Genomic DNA, 21,887 nt, shown 5'->3' on the forward strand with positions numbered 1-21,887 from the left:
AATGATATTATAGCTATATTTTCATCCACCTATTTTAAAAATGTGCATAGTGAAAAAAATAATTATGTGCTCAATTAATCCGATAAGAAGACATGCACATAAACACATTTACCAAATAAATCCCCAAATAAATTTCTGAAGGATCATGTGTCACTGAAGACTGGAGTAATAATACTGAAATAATACACAAGGCATCATGAAAGCCTGTGGCGGTTGTTGATGCAATGTGATTTCTGCCTAGTGCTCTGAATGTCAAAGTGAAGAAATTCAATGAAGCGCGGATAAACGGTGAGAGTAACAATGACTCTCTTTGGCCGATTGTAAAAAAAAAAATGTTGTAAACAACTTTTGAACGCTAGTGTATGTTGTCACATTCCTGACACAAAGTGGATGTATGGATCTTTGGAGTCAATGTTAGCTGAATTGAGATCGTTTATTTATTTCTTGCTGGCCATGACAGTATTTGTGGCATTATTGAATTAGATTGCCTATGTTGTGTTGTGCTTTTGAAGAATATATAGTTTATTTTTCTTGTCATTATCAAGACACATCATCATGAATTTTTGCCTAAAATTCTTTCTTTGGATGCAGTGAATGTTGCTCTCATGATCATCATAAATGGTAAATTGTCACAGGGCCTGGTGTAAAAGGGTTCTGAAGCATTTTTTAAGAGTTGAATGCTTAATTCTGGCAAAAATCTGTGCCTGCTGTGCCAGATGTTTGACAGAGAATCAAGAGGAATGTTATAATGTGGTGCGTGTGTGTCTTTCAGCTCATCTGTGATCCACGTCCCAGGTGTCAATGACATCCAGTCCACAGCTGGTTCAGCCGGACAGAACCTAACCCAGATATCCCGGCAGATCAACGCCAGCCAGGTGTCCTGGACAGGAAGCCGACCGCCCTTCTCCGGCCAGGTGAGAATGAACCCATCGCTGCCTTTGCATGCCTGCGCTGTCAGCTGGCCACTGGCACTGTATTCTCCATCAGATTAATTCAAGCAATGGAACATTCCTCTTTAGCATTGTGATGGGAGAATTGAAACCAGATCCACGTTTGGATGTGGAGCAGTGGCTGAAAAAGAAAATTCAGGGGAAAGCAGTTGTAAAAAAAATACTTTAATACTTGCCTTACCAAAAATAATATGCATGTATGTATGTATGTATCTAAAGTAAGACAAATATGTATAATTATATATTTTACTATATATTATATATTTAGTTGCGTACAAATATGCAACTAAAAAAATATTTATTATTTTATCAAATATACAAAAAAAAAAGATTGTTTTTATTTTCAAACTGGATAGCTGTAGAACTGCAAACATTAAGTGCAACTAAAGTAATATGAATCAATTAGAGGGGGGACAAAATTAGAACTCTTAAACAGTCTTTTAGGCCATAATTAATCTCGAGTCCTGCCATTAGAGAAGGTTACCAGGGGTTATGTAGAGCCTTGCGTTGTTGATTAATGTGCGTTTTTAATCATCTCTGATGATTTGTGTATGCTTTATGGTCTCTCATCTGGTGTCTCTCTAGTAAGGAATAAATTGCATGCATATCATTTTAGTGTCATATTTGTAATTTTTTAAATAATAACATATGTACAATCAATCCCAATATTAAGTGCTTTGTTATTGCAGAAGAACAGAGAAATGCTGGTCCAAGAGTAGCTCTGCGGTTCTCCATTGATTAAAAGTAAAGCTTGTTGTCTGCAGCTGTCATTGTGTGATTGCAGTGGTTTCCCTTCTGCCCAGCCGAGTTAAGACTTTTAGTTTGATTGTAAGATCTGATTTATGGCTGTCTTGAGTTTGACATGAAATGGAAAGTGTTGAGGTCCTATTTGTTCTTAAAACACTTTCAAACAACTGTCCTAACCGAGTTTGTGATGAAAGTTCAAAAGAACCATGTAGCAAGGTTAGTTGTTATGGGAAGGAGGTGGCGGGAACCGGCGAACATTGAAATACTTTTTTAATAATAACAAAGACAAAATGAAAGTAAAGACTGCAGTCCGTCACTGACGACTGCTGCCGCACATAAAACACAGCATAAAATCCAGGCCTGTCCTCTCACGATCATCGTTCCTCCTTTTATGCCTCCGCTCCTCCATTAGAGATTAGGCTTGCCGCGATAGACGGTGTTGACGGTGTTACCGGTTTTAAGCCCCATCACCGGTGACATCACTTTCCCACCGTGACACCGCGATGTCTTGACTTTTTTTTTTAAAGTATTCGTTTTTGCTAAAATATTTATTTGAATTAATTAAAAATAATAATTTTCAATTATTTAGTTCTGAAGAGAGCATTATAATTAACAATGAACTGCGCAACGCGTGCCGTCACGTCACAGATCAGCAAGCATCAGGATTCCATTTAGCACGTGTGGAGACAAGAACGAGTCAAATTACAGAAAAGCAAGGTAATGGCGGAAGATTTGGTGTCAAAACGCAATGCAAAAGCGCCTGTTTGGCAATATTTTGGCCAATATATATTAATGTTAATAAATGCCAATTTATAGTGTTTTACTTTTTTTAGAGTGCTGTCATTTATGTAGGCTAAGGTCCTTTTTAAAGTTTTTATTTTATATTCGTCTTCTTTTTTTATTTGGTTTTATCTTATTTAAACTTTGTTTAATTTATTTAGGCCTATTTTGTTTTCTTATTCGTTAATAAACGTTTTATTTTTTTTGGGCCCACAGTTTGCCGATTTTCACTTTTTTCAGCCTATGCATGGGGTTATTTTTATTCGTTCGTTATGCTAATAAAAGTTCTGTCTGTATTTTATTCGTTTATTATTCTAATAAAAGTGCTGTCTAAATAAAAGTTTATTGTCAGCGAGTTGTTTTTTTTTTTTTTTTTTTTTTTTTTGTCCATTCCAGCAATTGACGCTGAATTGCAATTGACGCTTATTTCGAAAGTGAAAGTATGTCATTTATGTAGGCTAAGGTCCGTTTTGAAGTTTTTATTTTATATTCGTCTCTTTTTAATTGGTTTTATCTCATTTAAACTTTGTGTAATTTATTTAGGCCTATTTTATTTTCTTATTCGTTAATAAACGTTTTATGGTTCTTATTTGTTTGGGCCCACATTTTGCCGATTTTCACTTTTTTCAGCCTATGCATGGGGTTATTTTTATTCGTTCGTTATGCTAATAAAAGTCTATAAATAAAAGTTTTATTATCAGCGAGTTGTTTTTTTTGTCCATTCAAGCAATTGACGCTTATTTCGAAAGTGAAAGTATAACGCGCACGCATTTAAAAGCTATTTAACCCCCCCGCCCTGCCCTCGGTGACACCGGGATTACCGGTGTTGTCACACGTCGATTAACCGGTGGGAAATTTTCCTCACCGCGGCAACCCTATTAGAGATGTGAGACCGCTGCGTCGGGCAGGTGTCGCTAATCATTAATCACGCCACCGGCCTCGCACCGTTCTCTCAAGGCCCTCGGCCTCGTCCTGCTCGTCAAAAATAACATTTGTTTTACATAAAAATGTTTTGTAACATTTTGGCTCCGTTTACACCTGGTATTAAGATGCATTTTGTTTGATCAGATCACAAGTAGACGAGGGAGACACATTACCGTTTACATCTGGTGTTTTAATCTGTCTATTTTGTCCACTTTCAACCACTTCTCGAGGGGAGGGTCTATGAACTGGTAAAAATATATGGGCTTTTCCAGATCTTTCAGTCTATTAGACAAAACAGCTCACACAAATTATATATGAACCAGAGGTGGGGACAAGTCACACATGGTCAAGTCCAAGCAAGTCTCAAGTCTTAACCATCAAGTCTCGAGTCAAGTCTCAAGTCGCAGTTCAGATAAATCAAGCAAGTCAAGTCAAGTCAAGGGTTCACCCTAAGCAAGTCAAGTCAAGTCCTGATAAGTTTCAAGTAAAGTCAAGTCACACTACTAAAATAAATAGAGGTAAATTTTTTCGATACATATTTATTTTTGCACAGAAAAGATGAACTTTTATACATATATTATGTATCTTATTTAATAAACATTTGCTATATTAATCATATGCATATCTGTGCTACATTAATATCTGAAAATAAAATAAAATTGTGTTGTTTACACAAAACGTTCAGAGTCTATAGATGTATCGATTCTAAGATGTATAATCCAATCTGTCTAATTCAAATTAATTGAAACGGTCTAAAATGTATGAAATCTAAAATGTAATATCTTATATCTTATATAAATGTAAAATATAAAATCTAAAATGTATGAAATGTATGAGAATATAAAATGCATTTTTTTTTTTATTTAGTAGTTTTTCTTATCATAGCCAACAAATGTCTTCGGAAACTCCTTTTCCTCGATTTACTGAAACCTATATGTAAAACGCATTTGCAGCTGCACAGCCGTGTATATCTATGCTGCATATACAGACATCCCAACCTACAAGAATTCATTTCAGGGAGGTATATCTCAATGAATGTAATGTTAGGGAGGGGGGGATATAAAATATGTTAATAAATATAAAATATGTTAATATGTTAAAATATGTTTAAAATAAATATAAAATAAAAATGGTAATATGTTATATTAACATATTTTATATTTAATATTACATATTAAATAATATTATGTATATTATATATTAAATTTACATAAATATTAACAAATGATTGTTTTAATTATGGAATTCTCCATAATTAACTCCTAAACTTCAGTAGAGAACAATTCTTTGTAAGGAAGGAGGGGTTTCTTTATTGTACATTTATTTGCATGTAGTATGTAGCATATGGTTTGCGTTGCTTTAAATTGGTCCGCGCTGCGCTGACGAATCGGCTGCGCGGCTCGGATCATTGAACCGTGCAGATGACATGTCTGCGCGGCACGAGCTCTGTAAAGCCCCGCTGTCTCGTCCCACTTTTGGTTTGTTTGGCTTCCCATATCTCTGCCGTGCACACGCCGCACGCTATGTATGTTATACGCGCAGTATCTCGCTCTAGATTCCGGGAGATTTTAACTCATTTGCGGGCATCAGGGAGACGCTATCAATATGCGTGAGACTCCCGGAACTTCCGTTTGGCGCGGTTTAAATTGAGCAGCGTTAAAGGCACAGATGCCGATATAGTGATGCTGATGTCACAATATATATATATTTTAATTAACTGTATTGCTGTTTGTTTATTATATGTTCAAGTCATTTTCGAGTCTTCCACTTCAAGTCAAGTCAAGTCTCAAGTAACTTGTTCTCAAGTCAAAGTCAAGTCAAGTCATTTTTGTACTTTAATCAAGCAAGTCACAAGTCCTGAAAATTGTGACTCGAGTCAGACTCGAGTCAAGTCATGTGACTCGAGTCCCCCACCTCTGATATGAACGCACCAGGTTGACATTGAATGGGAAAACATACGATGAGCATCAGCTTTCGTTTCTGCTCTGATAGACTCAAGACCATCCCGAAAGCTGTGAGTGCGTGTTAGAAATAAGAAATGGTGAGAGAACATTGTGCTTGGTACGTTTTTCATCTTTAAACCAATCTTGGGTGTTCACTAGACAAAGTTGGGCGAAAGCAATCCAGTCGAATGTGTTTTCGACTACCTCTGGAAGTGGTCAAAAGTGGACAAACTCAAAACATTTTAGACCTGTATCCAGCGTCGTCCACTTTTGATTCAGTTGACCTGTAGGGCCTCATAAATGTCTTAACTGTCACTTTTGATCAGTTTAATGCATACTTCCTGAATAAAAGTAATCATTTCTTTCCAAAAAAAAAAAAAAACATGCTAACCCCAACTTTTGAACTGTAGTGTATATGATTTTCCACTGTATATTAACATCATTATCATCACGTCTCCTGTCAATCCGCCACAGCAGCAGATTCAAGCTCAGTCCAATAAGGCTCAATCCTCACCATTCGGCATTGGCTCCAGCCACAGCTATCAGGCCGACCCGTCCTCATACAGCCCTCTCTCCAGCCCCGCCACCTCCTCGCCCTCTGGAAATGCCTACTCCAACCTGGCCAATCGCAGCGCTGCTTTTGGTAAGATCTGTTCAATTATGAAAATAAATTGCTACATTTTGGTGCATTGGTGGTGTTTATTACGCTAACATTGCTGTATATTAAAGAGGTTCTATTAGCATTCAAGAAGCATGAAAACGTCTGCAAAGTTAAGAGTAAGAAAGTCACTCCAAAGGGAGGTATTCTTTATATCAGTAAGCACTGTTTCTGAACTCCCTCAAACGACTCCATTGTGGTATTGAGTTTTTTGGTGGGAATGTTCATCACATTATTCCTTATTTAAATAATTCCTGCTCAAGTTTCATGTAAAAAAGGGGTAAGGCCTGGTTGAGTTGCGTTAGTGTGTTGAACGGTAAGGGGAGTGACATTTCTGCATGCTGGAAGCAGTTGACCAATTGCAACACAGTGGTCTTGCTGACCAATCAGAGCATATTGCACTTTTCGAAAGGAGGAGCTAAACAGAGCGTTACTGACAGACTGGGGAGAAAGGTACTGCAACAATATGTGAATAATAAGGTATTTTTTGAACATTTAAAGCATTAAAACTTATTCTAGTAGATCCTAAAAACAAAATAAGACTTTGTAAAATTCATTGAATCATTTATTGATCAATGTGATCAAGTAAATTTGAACTTGTCACGTGTCAATGTCTTGATTCAAATGTTAGTTTTAGTTAGTAAGTTAATTATGTAAACATTTTTGTTGGCTTCAATTGGATTTGTCTCAAAATACTGAATTTGAGTGCATTCGTTTGTTTTGTATTGTAATAATTTCTATTGATCATCATTTAAAGTATTATTTTGACATTGTGACAACCCTCTGTTTTTACCTGAAACGGTTGAATGATCTCACCGCATGATTGACAGAAGATTCCTGGTGCGCTTCAAACCATGATCTGTTCCAGACTGACGTCAGTCTTAGATTAACAGGCATTCATATGGAGGTGACATCACTACACCTCTGGGAAACCAAATTCTCCCATGGGCCCTTTCAGATGCCTGTATGAACCGTCTTTTACATGTACAGCGATTTATAGATCCGTATAAAACAGACTATAACACACAATGACTGAAACAGACATTTGTCTTCAACAAAACAGTCTTTGTCTTTAACAGCAGACAATGTGAGAATTGTATGGCATCCACTGTGAGACTAACAGTTTTGTTGTTTTGGTTTCTCTGGATTGGCCGCTTAATCTCTATTATAGACCGTTTAAAAAAACAGATTTCTGTGGTTCGAGTGATCACAATTGTTGGACAGCAGGCAATTAGATGTTTGTTCTTAGTTCCTTTTAAATCACTTCTCAATAGAACAGCTACTTTTAATCATGACTGTTACACAACATCCATAACTTATTCAATAAGTTTGGAAAATCGCATTTCAAATAAGTTTATGTAATCAAAACGTACATAAAGAAAGATGTCACAAAAAGTGAAATAGAGCTGGGATGTCCAAACCTTTTTTTTTTTTAAAGGAGGCCAGATTCGATGAAGTAGACGCACTTGGGGGCTGGTTACTTCTCCATGATATACAGTGGGGAGAATAAGCATTTGATACACTGCCGATTTTGCAGGTTTTCCCACTTACAAACTATGTAGAAGTCTGTAATTTTTAGGTGCTCTTCAACTGTGAGTGACGGAATCTAAAACAAAAATCACATTGTATGATTTTTAATCAATTTATTTGCATTTTATTGCATGACATAAGTTGGGATGGCTGGGATGGGCTACAGGACAATAGGCAAGCAGCTTGGTGAGAATGCAACAACAGATGGCGCAATCGCTAGGAAATGGAAGAAGTTCAAGATGATGGTCAATTTCCATCGGTCTAGGGCTCCATGGTAGATCTCACCTTCTGGAGTATCAATGATCATGAGGAAGGTGAGGAATCAACCCAGAACTACACGGCAGGACCTGGTCAATGACCTGAAGAGAGCTGGGACCACAGTCTCAAAGAAAACCGTTAGTAACACACTATACCGTCAAGGATTAAAAAGATTTAAAATTGCACACAAGGTCCCCCTGCTCAAGCCAGCGCATGTCCAGGCCCGTCTGAAGTTTGCCAATGACCATCTGGATGATCCAGTGGAGGAATGGGAGGAAGGTCATGTGGTCTGATTAGACAAAAATAGAGCTTTTTGGTCTAAACTCACTGTGTTTGGAGGAAGAAGAAGGATGAGTACCATCCCATGAACACCATCCCAATCGTGAAGCATGGAGGAGGAAACATCATTCTTTGGGGATGCTTTTCTGCAAAGGGGACAGGACGACTGCACCGTATTGAGGGGAGTATGGTTGGGGCCATGTATCACGAGATCTTGGCCAACAACCTCCTTTCCTTCTTCAGTAAAAGTATTGAAGATGGGTTGTGGCTGGATCATCCAGCATGACAACGACCCGAAGCACACAGCCAGGACAACTAAGGAGTGGCTCCGAAAGAACCATCTCAAGGTCCTGGAGTGGCCTAGCCAGTCTCCAGACCTGAACCCAATAGAAAATCTTTGGAGGCAGTGTTTCTCAGCGACAGCCCGAAACCTGAAGGATCTAGAGAAGATCTGTATGGAGGAGTGGGCCAAAATCCCTGCTGCAGTGTGTGCAAACCTGGTCAAGAACTTCAGGAAACGTATGATCTCTGTAATTGCAAACAAAGGTTTCTGTACCAAATACAAACAAAGACAAAGGTCTGCTTTTCTGATGTATCAAATACTTATGTCATGCAATAGAATACAAATGAATTACTTAAAAATCATACAATGTGATTTTCTGGATTTTTGTTTTAGATTCCGTCACTCACAGTTGAAAATTGTATTTATTACTCACCTGTGATAAAAATTACAGACTTCTACGTGCTTTGTAAGTAGGAACACCTGCAAAATAAGCAGTGTATCAAATACTTGTTCTCTGTGTATATATATATATATATATATATATATATATAATTGTGCATTCATATCGTCCACTCCTATTCTATCTTACATCAGTCAAACTCACTTGCTCTTGCGTGTCTTTCTTTTGTAATGTGCAGGGCTTTAAACACCCTGCAGTGTGTTTAATTAATCTGTCATGTGCTGCACCTTTTAACTCACGCTACAAGAGATCTGGTTTCTGTATCCTGACACTTTTAAGTAAGGAATTTGACCAGCGTGACACGAAGGGCAAAGATCCACCACCACCACAGTTGTGCAACTTTTCACATTCCACATTCGACCGAAGGCAGAACATGCTGAACGGCTTAAAGGGAGAAACTGTAGAATCGTTGTTATTGCATTACATCCGTTTAAAGCCGCCTCGAATTTCCCCACATTCAGGTCTAGGAACCGAATTTAATTTGAAGCAGGGCGTACGTACGGAGGCTTACAGGATGACATTTTTTTTTCCCCATTGTTGTGTCCCTTGAGGGGAACTCTCTACCTTGAACCTGTGATTAGTGTGTCCATTTAATAAGTAATTTATGTTAAAGAGGTGACATTAAAAACCCACTTCAATTTCGAGTGTATTAGGCTCCAAATGGCTTTCCAAGCCCTGAAGACTTTTTGCCAGCCGCTTGAAAATGAAGCCATGTCCAGATAATTCTTTTTTAATATGGTGTCGTTATAGAAAATGGAACATTTATCTTCGCCTCCTCGCGTGGACAGCCCTTGAACGCGTAAAAAGGAGGAAGGAAGCCGAGACTGCAGGAATGTCTTTTTTTCCCTATTTGGAATTAGTTCATTGAATTCCAGCAAACTGAGCACATTATTGTATTTTAATCCTTAGTTAGTGAAGGTATGTGCACAATTTTAACCAATGAGAATTGAAATTTGCCTAGTTGATAAGTAAGACAAGTGAAATCTTCATTGCCTTTGCCAAATTTGCCATTTGAGTATATGTTCTTGTTCCCTTCCCAGACTTATTAACTTTCTCTCTATGATGAATTCATAAAAAGGAAAGATGTACTTTGCACCTTTTCCAAAGAACTTATATATTTTCATATTTCATATTCAGTTCTGATGGAAATGAGAAGTGACAGGGGAGCACATCTCCGCCAGAGAAGCAGTTTGAAGATCATGCATTTCATTAATTTTAACATTTTTATATAAGGAACTTATTAGGTGTCTACCAAACCACTGCATGTTTCAGAAATTCAGTTTCTTTTTATTTTTTATAGATTTTAAGTTAATTGACTGCTATTGTTTGCTGAAGGATCCAGGATCTTTGTTCCAGGACATGTGATCAATGTATTTAAGTGTCCAATCAGTCACATACAAGTAGATCAGAGAAAAGAACATCAGCAGACAGCAGAGTAGGAATAATATAATTGTCAAGAAGTACTAACTCCAGTCATGTAAAAACATTCACATGAAATCAATCTTTTATTTACAGACAAAAAAAAACCAAAAAAAAAAACAGCTCCTGCTTGATTTGTACTTCATAGTTTGTACAATCTTCTTTTTTGTAACTAACGCAACGCATAAACAACCATCATACTGCCTTCATTCAAATGTTTCATACTGTGATAATGCTACATTGTGACTTAATTGCAGTCTTTAAATGCTTACGTGAAAACCAAGAGCTGCATTCATCGCGATGAAAGCGAGAGAATGTGTGCTTTCAATCATTTTGATTTGAAGAGCACTTGGGACTAACAGCAAAGCCCTTTATTTGAAATGTGTTTGCTTGCTTTTTGCACCGTTTCAGTTTTAAGAATCACGTTTGATGGAGTGGTCCGAGAGTAAGCGGCATCTAAGCTCCACGTATACCGAGGGAAAACATGACGCACGCCGATTTCAGATTGATGGGGACGGAGAAAGATGGCTAGGGGAGACACAGACAACGAGAGACCAATGGGAAAATTGATAGAGAGATATACGGGGCGCATCAGTGGAGCCAAACAACCGAACCTTGAGGGAAAGACAGCCAGAAATCGAGCCAGAGAAGGGACGCTCTCGTCTGTGTCGCGAGCGCTAACACAGTAGGGAAATGAGAAGTTTGACCTTACATCACTGCCTCATCAACATGGAGAATATGAGAAACAGCCCGAGGGCATCGCTGTGCCATCTTGCAAAACACCCACCCACGCCGTCACCTCCGCCTGCGCCCACCGCGCATTAGTCTTCTCGACTCTGCTCGTTTCCTAACCAAAGACTCGGGCCCTGCGGGTGAAGAGACTCTAGATGTATGCGTTTAAATGATTCTGTCTGCCTGTAGTAAATGGGTTCCCCTCCTGTGCGACAAATTGAGCGAAATGGAGGTCGCACGCTTGAAGTGTTTTACATGCACGCTCGATTGAGATGCTGCAAAAGTAGACGTGTGTTGGAGTTAAAGGTGAAAGTTGATACCGCAAATTATAAAGAAGTTTGTTGAGAAGTGGTGGAGGATGTATATCAGAACATTCTTCCTTCATTGATTCAACCTGAATGTTTTTTTTTTCTATAGAACGCAAAAAGTTTTTTCCAGTGTTATTTTTGAATTATTTATATACTAATATAGAATTTATTTATTTATTTTATTTTATTAGATTTTAAATTTTGACAATAAACACACCAAAAAGAAACAGAACAAACAACAACCTATCTACCAATCCCTCCCACCCACCCCGCGGTCTCTTTATAATGGGGTACAAAATGGACCGATAAGTCAACAGAAAAACAGTCACAGGAAATATAAAACATTTAAAATAAAAATAAAAAATAGAGAAATGGGATAAAGTGTTCAAACTGAGTCCTGAACATTGCTTTGCGCAATATACTTGGAGACCTTATCAGCGGCTGTTGTCCAAATTTTTAGTGTTGAGATTTGAGCCAAGTTCACCCAAACTCTAATATAGCATTTATTAATGTTTTTAATTAGCTTTTATTTTGGAATTTTCAGTTTTCATTTTAATTCTTATTTGTTTTAATAATTTTGTGCTTTTGTAATTTCTATTAGTTTTTTTTTCTATTTAGCGTTATTTTTTTTTAGTTTTAGTCATTTTAGCACTTTTCTATTATACTCAGTTTAATTTTCTTATATTTTTTTCTAATGTAACTAAACTAATATAAATTTTAACTAACATAATTTAACTTATCAAATCGAATATTTCTATTTTAGCTTCATTTCGTTCAACAAATGATTTTTAATAGTTTTTGTTAATAACAAGACATTTTATTTAATTTATTCAGTTAATAATTTTCTTGCAAGTCATTTAATTACATTTTATTTTATTCCAGCTTTATTTCAATCAACACTTAATTTTTAATAGTTTTTGTTAATAACAAGACATTTTATTTAATTTATTCAGTTTATAATTTTCTTGTAAGTCATCTAATTACATTTTATTTTATTCCAGCTTTATTTCAATCAGCACTTAATTTTTAATAGTTTTTGTTAATAACAAGACATTTTATTTAATTTACTCAGTTTATAATTTTCTTGTAAGTCATCTAATTACATTTTATTTTATTCCAGCTTTATTTCAATCAACACTTAATTTTTAATAGTTTTTGTTAATAACAAGACATTTAATTTAATTTATTCAGTTTATAATTTTCTTGTAAGTCATCTAATTACATTTTATTTTATTCCAGCTTTATTTCAATCAACACTTAATTTTTAATAGTTTTTGTTAATAACAAGACATTTTATTCAATTTACTCAGTTCATAATTGTCTTGTAAGTTTTTTTAAAAAGGTTAGGTTTGTCATCTAAGATTTACATTTTATATTATTTCAGGTTTTTTTTTTTCAATCAACAAATGATTTTTTAATAGTTTTAGTTGACAGTTATAACACATTTTATTTTTATTGTATTTATAATTGTTTTTTTTTTATTTTGTTGAAGTTTTTCATCTAATATTTATTTTCTTTTATATTATTTCAGCTTTGTTTCAATCAACAAATTGTTTTTTTAAATAGTTATCGTTAATTGTTTTCCCATAAAACATTTCACTTGAATTCCAATAATGGACACCATGAAAAATCATTATAGATGTATTATATGTTGATCTGTAAGCTCAAGATGTGTTGGTTTCTCCAGATGTGTCAGGTGAAAGCAGCCAGAGCGGAGGGCAGTTCCAGGGTCGTCCGTCTGAGGTCTGGTCCCAGTGGCAGAGTCAACACCACAGCCAGCAGGGTGGAGACCCACATCCTCATCCTCAGTCCAGCCAGACGGAGGTCTTCCAGGTGAGCGCTTGACTTCACATTCATACACATCAGAATACACCTGTGTTCAGCACATGTAGAGCTGCATTGGTGGGCAACAGAACATTTGAAGGCCTGTGATCGTAAACAGAGTATGCTAACCAAACGAAAGAATATAGAAGTAAAGATTTGAAGGAATGGTTCAAATGAAATTTCTGTCATTGTTATCTAACATTATTTACTGTCATTCATTCATATGTATTAATTATTGAATTAAGTCTTTCATTGATTGATTGATTCATTCCCTGTTTATTTTAAAATGTGTGTGTAAATATATAGTTTTGTGGTGATCATTTACTTTTTTTTATTCGTTTTTAATATTTCTATTTAATCTTAATTTTTTGTAATATTAGTAGTTTAACTTATTTTATTTTAGTTAGTTGCCAAGCTAATCTGTACTACTTGTATTTCGTTTATTCATTTTATTTAACGATAACGACACTGATCATTACTCATAATGGCCATGTCTGTGAAGCTCTAAAAAGAAAAAAGAAATCTTTTAAAATCATATAATTTGGTGAAAATCTTTCTTTCACTTGTAGCTCTTGAATACCATTTCCATTCATTCAAATATGCTGCATTAATTTCATACAAACGTGAAGCAAATATTTTCCAAGTTCGCCAAAAAAAGGAGAAAAAAAGTGAAATAGGTTCATTTCCATCAAGTTGTTCGAGCGGATAAAGTGGGTTTAATGTTCACTTAACCCCGTGTCAGAATTTACCCATTTTTCACCTCTCAAGTGAGCGTAAAAATTTTTGCAAATTAAAGGGTTCATGAACTGGCTTTTTAAATTTTATTATATTGTTGTCAAAAGTGAACTTATGACGTTCGCTTGGTTTTTCACATTCAAAAACATCAAAATGAATAAGTAATTGGCTATTTTCTACCCTAGTTATGAGCCTAGCTCAAAAACGCTCGGTTTTTATGGGCATCTCGCACTGAAGACTTGGAAGTAAATGCCCACTGCTGTGAGTTCATAACAGTTTTGCATACTATATTCAATAGTTTTGAAAATTTGATTTCTCAGTTCATCACCCCTTTAAGGGATTTTTCAGCCGAAATTTGTCATTTCCATCACCATTTCTGATGCAACACTTAAAAATGCAAATAAAAACAGAGTGACGGAAACAGCTATTGATGCTTTGTGCAATGAATATCATTGACGTCAAATGACGTCTGATGTGAACCAGCCTTTACAGTTACACTGACTCACTGGCAAAGCAGTAACTGAACTGTCTGATTCAACAGAGCGCTGTATTTCTGTCCCACAGGATATGCTGCCGATGCCGGGCGACCCCACTCAAGGATCAACCAATTACAACATTGAAGACTTTGCCGACCTCGGCATGTTCCCGCCGTTTTCTGAGTAAATGGAGACTCGTATGTTTGTTCGTTTTGTTTTGGTTCAGACTGCAGTACCTTTATCTCACATGTGACGAACATGACGCTGCTGAAACACATTTCTCAATTCACTTACACAGTCTCTTGACTTGATCATTCATACACAAACAGTTAAAAACACAAGATATAACCCATTCTTGATGTTCCTCATCATCTGATCATCGTGTGATGATTAACTGCTGCCATTATCAATAGAAAATATACGTAAACAACCCTTTTAATAAATATATTTGCATTTACAGTCCAATTTTTGAAAGCGATAACAGTGTAAGATTATAATTTACTTTAGTTAATAAAGCGCAATAACTAGTAAGTCTAATTTACATTGAAAGCAGGTGAATTCAATGCCTGGGTTGGGTGAAATGTGAAAAAGACGCAGGATTTTGTGTCAAAATGACTGTATGCTAACGTTAGATGATTCATGCGGCAACCTCATATCTGGACTGTTTTCACACACAAAGGAATCCAACAAAAATATAATGAAGAGTTTCTCTTTTTTTGACGTTTTTATCGTACAGAAGTATTTTCATGATGCGAAGCATCTTTTTCTCTTCAAGTGTTGCACCTCATTTTTCATTGCCAAACAGCATCTTGCTGACGAAAAACGCTGAGATATTTTTACGCTTGCCGTGTAAAATGTAGTCTATGTAGTGATGTCTATAACCTAGTTAAACTAACAATAAATGTAGGCAGATATAAAGAAAAAAAAATCAGTATTTGATTTAATTCGATTTTTTTTTTTTTTTTTCTAACAAAAACACTTGCAACAGTGTCACTTTGTGAAGTAATCGACACCAGCCTCATATGAGCAAATGCAGCGTAAAAATAAACAATGTTCATTGTAATCTTTGTGGCAGCTGCAATTCTTGCTATTAACTTTTGGACTAATAATGTGGACTCCTCGTTTTCATGATGAAACTCGATCACGCCACAACTATTGGACTTGACGATGGAAAGACGTCGACGTGAAATCGAAACCTTTTTGCAAAATCAAATGGATGTTTAATGTAAATAATGTGATTTTTATGTCGGACCATGTTTCATTTGACATAATAGCTATATATACTTGTGTAGGTTTAATATCATTGTGTGCAATGTGCGTACATATTTAACTCTGGAACTTAGTTAGCCTGTCCATTGTACAATGAGTTTAGGATTGTATAAATTGTGCAAATGTGTTCCATTATTTTTGTGTAACTTTATGACAAGAAATTGTGCTCGTGACAATAAATTCTCATCGACTATGTGCATTTCAATCTAATAGACTGAGCTGTATTCATTGGGTTGCTCAATACACGCATTTATTAACATAGTAAATGTTCATTTTGCCAGTTTGTTTTAACAGGCCATAAATTGTGTAAATTCAATCCTGAAAATGATGATTTCTCTCCATTAATGCTAATCTGCATTGGTTTTGTGTGTGTTGGTTTCATGTTGACTTTATTTAGGTATACAAAAATCTCATTTCAGCTAAAATGTTAAACAGCGTTTTGTGCCGTTTATTAAATGGTCTGCATGCATGCAAATTTATTGCAGCTCCTAGAAACATCAATGGACAAATTGAGACTGCCTGTTCATTTATGCTTCCTTATCCTGCTTATTTTGGTTGTTGGTCAGGGAACAGGAAGGGGATTTGACCACAGGGATTACTCATAAACACCAGCAGATGCTAAATATGACAAAAATAACTCCACAGAAGAATAATGAAGGCCTTTAATGCTGCTCTGCCCTCATCTGCACAAGTTCCTAAACTCTTATCTCATTGTTTTTTTGGGGTTTTTTGCACACATTTATATGTGCTATTGTTGCTTTCAATCACATTTAAATGATTTTGATTTAACTTGGAGCAATTTCCTATTTCTTTCTTGCTTTTTCTCTTCCTCACAGACACAGGAAGCACCGATTCAACAGAATGCAGTGCGAAGGACGTGCTTTTGGTTTGTATTTTACATTTTTGTCTATTGTATCATATCATTCTGCCAGAGAGACGTGTATTTTTGTTATGCAACCTGTTGCCTCGTAACCCAGCTCAATGAGTTGCAAAAATAAGTCATACAGTAACAATTCACAATTACAACTAAGCAGTGTTATTTTAATTTTATTTATGTACTATTACACTGTAAAAAGTGATCAGTTGACTTAACTTAAAATAAAAGTGAGGAAACTTGTAATTATTACGTAAATAAACCATGAAAAATGAAAAAAAAAATAAGTTATGTGGAATTAATGAGGTTTGTAACCCATGTGGTAATGCTCATTTGCGCTTATCTTGTATATGACATGACTTGGAGATAGCAAATCGTTGTTGTTTTTTTAGCAGGTGGTTTTCTACTACGTGCATGCGAGCGTGGTGAGAGGCCGCATCAGCTTGTCGTATAATTGCATTTCTGTACACTGTCAAAAATGTTAATGTTAAGTTCCTTCTGGGAGAAGCATGACAAGACTTGACTGGCTAGAAGCGTAAACAGCAGCTCCATCAAATCACGTTCATTGCGTGCATCTCAGTTTAATGCAGAAGTATACTTTTCAGATGTTCAGCATTCCAGCGGATCTTGATGCTCTTTGATTAGACTGTCTGAATGCTCGGATGACACCTCAGATCAGTTTAATAGGGAAACCTGAGATGTTCGGCAGAGGTCAACCGCCTGAAATCTGGCTGCATTCACTGTCGTACCTGCATGTTTTAACGCTTTTGTAACAGCTTGAAAAGTTTTATCGAATTGGATTCGGTTTAAAAAAAGGAAAGTATATCTTCTAAAGTCACCATGAAATCAAATTGAGAATTCTTTTTAAATGGACTATTGCAGTATTTATTATAAATTATTTATCCATGCACATCATTATGTTTTTAACGTGTGTGCCTCGTAATCTTTAATCAAAATAACGCCCTCTACCTCTTGCAGCGGCATCTATTCTCTGATGATGTGTTTACTGGTGCAAGGGCGGGACAAACTGTCACTCACATGAGATCAACCAATAGCAAACCACAACCATCCAATCAATTCCCAATGAAAAAAATCAAGCCTCCTCACCTAACATTTGTTCTGGTTCAGGAAGCCACTTCACTTTGATATACACTCACCTAAAGGATTAATAGGAACACCATCCTAATACTGTGTTTGACCCCCTTTCGCCTTCAGAACTGCCTTAATTCTACGTGGCATTGATTCAACAAGGTGCTGAAAGCATTCTTTAGAAATAATGGCCCATATTGATAGGATAGCATCTTGCTGTTGATGGAGATTCGTGGGATGCACATCCAGGACACGAAGCTCCCGTTCCACCACATCCCAAAGATGCTCTATTGGGTTGAGATCTGGTGACTGTGGGGGCCATTTTAGTACAGTGAACTCAATGTCATGTTCAAGAAATCAATTTGAAATGATTCCAGCTTTGTGACATGGTGCATTATCCAGCTGGAAGTAGCCATCAGAGGATGGGTACATGGAGTTCATAAAGGGATGGACATGGTCCAAAACAATGCTCAGGTAGGCCGTGGCATTTAAACGATGCCCAAACCACCACCACCAGCCTGCACAGTGGTAAACAAGGCCTGATGGATCCATGTTCTCATTCTGTTTACACCAAATTCTGACTCTACCATCTGAATGTCTCAACAGAAATCGAGACTCATCAGATCCGACAACATTTTTCCAGTCTTCAACTGTCCAATTTTGGTGAGCTCTTGCAAATTGTAGCCTCTTTTTCCTATTTGTAATGGAGATGAGTGGTACCCGGTGGGGTCTTCTGCTGTTCCTCAAGGTTGTGTGTGTTGTGGCTTCACAAATGCTTTGCTGAATACCTTGGTTGTAACGAGTAGTTATTTCAGTCAAAGTTGCTCTTCTATCAGCTTAAATCAGTCGGCCCATTCTCCTCTGACCTCTAGCATCAACAAGGCATTTTCTCCCACAGGACTGCCGCATACTGGATGTTTTTCCCTTTTCACACCATTCTTTGTAAACCCTAGAAATGGTTGTGCGTGAAAATCCCAGTAACTGAGCAGATTGTGAAATACTCAGACCGGCCCGTCTGCCACGCTCAAAACTGTAGTTCAGGAGATTGTCTTGACCAGGACCACACCCTTCAATGCATTCAAGCAACTGCCATGTGATTGGTTGATTGGATAATTGCATTAATGAGAAATTGAACAGGCGTTCCTAATAATCCTCTAGGTGAGTGTATGTTACAATAGCACTTTAAAATATGCTGGGTTGTTTTTAACCCAATTTTGGGTCAAATATGGACAAACCCAAATGTTGGGTTAAAAATTGTATTTAAAAATGTAATCGAGTGACTGGGTTTGTCCATATTTGCCCCAAAGTTGGGTTGAAACAACCCTTAGAATGAAAAAAGAAAAGACTTGCAAATTCTGTTTCATGGTGACTTTAAAGGGATAGTACACCCCAAAATGAAAATTATATCAGTAATTACTAACCCTCATGTTGTTCCAACCCCGTAAGACTTTCGTTCATCTTCAGAAAACACAAAGATATTTTTGATTAAATCGGAGTGCTGGATCTCTTCTCCATAGGCTTCTAAGGGATTGAAACTTGTCTCTGACGCGAGTTCACGTAGTGTAACAGTGCAGTAAAGCATTTATCTTAATGTTTATTTCAACATTTAGTGCTTGATTTAATGCACGAATGGAACCTTATTATTGCTTTATTAATATTCTGAAGTTCTAAAAACTTTTCTAGAAGTCAAGTGATTTTCAGCTTTTCTATACTATAGGCTATATTATTTCTTTATTTACCGTCTTCCCAGCATGCACCCTCATAAATAGCATCACATTGTTTGGCTGTTTGCTAGTGTTAATTCGACTCATTGATTTATTGTCACGTTTAACTTCAGAATGAGTTTGTTACTCAATTTGAAATAATTGGTTTGTTTAATACTTTACAACACTTATATCTGTTAACATTAGATGCACTATGAACTAACATAAACAATGTTAAACAACTGCACTGACAAAGATTACGTAAAAATATATTGCTCCCTTACTTTTTGCTCATGTTAGTTAATACATAATTACAGGTAACAAGTGAGAACGTTTAGTAACTTGTTACCGTCTGTTTAGTTTGTGTCAATAACTTAAGACAACAAGCACATATTTGAGAAAAAGCACAATGTTGGACCATTTAAAACATGCATAAATAAATGAAACAATTCACATTTAACACTGTTAATTTGACACAAGAGCTTTTTAGACTTAATCTAAAGTTCATTGAATACATTTATTTAGAATAATATAGATTTCAACTACAAAAAGTTTTTTCTTTTTCCAGTTCTGAATAACTGTAAAGTAAAAGTTGAATTCCCCATGCATCTTACAGGCCTGCAGCTATGCAATCAAACCCTGTTTTTGTTTTGGAAAGCTACCAGCGAATTCATTTAATGTTGCGTGCAACACATTGTCATATCTGACAGGATCAGGTTAGGCCCTGTTAGGTTTTGCTCATTCAAAATGAGTTTTGCAATAAAACCATTAATACGTTTTAAGAGTGTCAAATAAACACATGGCTTCTGCCCTGCTGTTTTCAGGTGCGCTTTTAAATTGTTTTGTATGACGGCCAGATATAGTGGAAAAGACGATGATAAGGATTGCTTTGTCCGATTAAATGGTTACATATCATTCCATTGACTTTATCATCACCTTAGCTTTGCCAAAGTTATACGCACACTGGATCAACATATTTAGTTGATCCTGGAACAACTATCCGGTCTGGTATACCCCTCTAAAGCTAACCCTATACCCATAAGTTATCCCTAAAATCTGAGGGAAGTGATCGTAAGCCTAAACTTGATATAAACCGTAAATGTGTCCCTCAAATCTGATTGGTTGATTGTAAAGTTGTTCCAGGATCAACAAGGATGTTGATCTAGGAACATGTTGCACTTGGTGAAATCAGGTTCTGCAACTCTTGAGTGTCCGGGATATAAGTTTTCCCATTTATGTATGTCGGTTCGCTCTGCTGGATGCTGGATGTTCCTGCTGTCTGAACAGTGTGGAAGACTGATGTCATGAAAATGCTGACAAATGGATGACAAGAACACACACAGCCCCAAACCATTCACTAGCGACCGTCCTAAACTGTGATGTCAAAGAGAAAGATCTGTCCATTCCAAGCGGTTTAGATTTATGTCCATCCTTTGTGTGTTCATTTATTTCATATTCTGGCTAACTTGAGGGTGGCTAACTACTGTGAGTGTGTACGTTCAGCTCTGTTTAATATATTTTACACACTCTAGCCCTAAATTGTTAGCCCTAAATTTAAGATTTCTGCATTAATTTCCATTCATTTGGATTACACAGTTTGAAAGGGATAGTTCTTGTTCCTGTGCATGCCAAATCTATATGCCACATATTTTCTTTCCAAAACAGCATGAAAAAGGGGGGAAATGTCTCAAGTTCAGTCTAGGCCTAGTGATAGGTCACCATTCAAAGGCTTTCCCCCCATTTTTAGACTTAATTAAGAAATACTGCACATATGTCTCTCAGTAAAGGCAGCATTTTTTTTTTACTTAATATTTATTTGTAGCAAAAAACCAGCTGTGCCTGTTCTGATACATGACATATGTTCAGTGATGTTTCTTTTCTTTCTGATTTCTCAGAAATGTCAGAGGCCCCTAAAATAACAAGCCATCCTGCTGTGTAGTACTTGTCCTCAGTTTTGAGTATGTTCAGTTAAGTACAGGAACCAGGAACATTCTTTTTTCTTTTTTTTCCCTTTTTTTCTATATTACAAAAGAGACTCGCTCCGTTTTAAACATATAGGTTCCTACTATACATATATGAAGCGTTATATTATTAGTATGCTGTATTCTAATATACATTCCTTTGCCCAAATTCTAAAGCAACACTTTTTTCCCCATCATAAAAGCATTAAAAAATCCAACATTTAATTGTGTAATTTGTTATCCAGTGCCTTGACTCTATAGCTTTGAGATGTCAGAAACTCCTAACTTCATTAGAGGAGAACAAGCTCAATCTTGGTTCCCATAAGATTCCCAGAATCTCAATTAAGTTATGTTGGCGTAATCTCCATGTGTGTAATGTGAGATGGTTTCTGGTTCCTCTTGAATATAAGTTGACGTGCTTTACCTTCCAAAGTGAAACCGTGGTGTCGGTGATCATTAGCTGTGAGAATCTCCCTTGGGCGAAACTTTCTCGAGCTTCATCATTGTTTACAGCTAAAACTCTTAAGAGGACATCAATTACCTGGAGGACCCGAGGCAAATCTGTGATGGACACGTTGAAGATATTTTGACAACCTCCTCCACCTTTAAATCATTCAAAGAGAGGGCAGCTGGCCCCTGAAAAAAAATTCTTTACTTTGAATATGGCGTGATGGTGTACCAAACA

At 36.4% G+C, this 21,887-nt stretch overlaps 1 protein-coding gene across 4 annotated transcripts in view; it reads left to right on the forward strand.

Moving 5' to 3' along the window:
- arnt2 (aryl hydrocarbon receptor nuclear translocator 2) overlaps positions 1-14,635 on the forward strand; it is an 81,580-nt gene extending 66,945 nt beyond the window's left edge. For 2 of the 4 annotated variants that reach the window (XM_039670685.2, XM_039670521.2), the window contains 4 exons: positions 773-914; positions 5,819-5,987; positions 12,959-13,104; positions 14,395-14,635. In XM_039670685.2, the coding sequence (XP_039526619.1) occupies positions 773-914; positions 5,819-5,987; positions 12,959-13,104; positions 14,395-14,493 (556 nt within the window). In that variant the 3' untranslated portion in view covers positions 14,494-14,635. The remainder of the gene's footprint in view (positions 1-772; positions 915-5,818; positions 5,988-12,958; positions 13,105-14,394) is intronic. The other 2 variants (XM_039670780.2, XM_039670599.2) reach the window with 1 other exon arrangement.
- The last annotated feature ends 7,252 nt before the right edge of the window (positions 14,636-21,887 follow it).

Source organism: Pimephales promelas, chromosome 1 (assembly GCF_988280905.1).
Source record: "Pimephales promelas chromosome 1, fPimPro1.hap1.1, whole genome shotgun sequence".
Taxonomy (NCBI): Eukaryota; Metazoa; Chordata; class Actinopteri; order Cypriniformes; family Leuciscidae; genus Pimephales; species Pimephales promelas.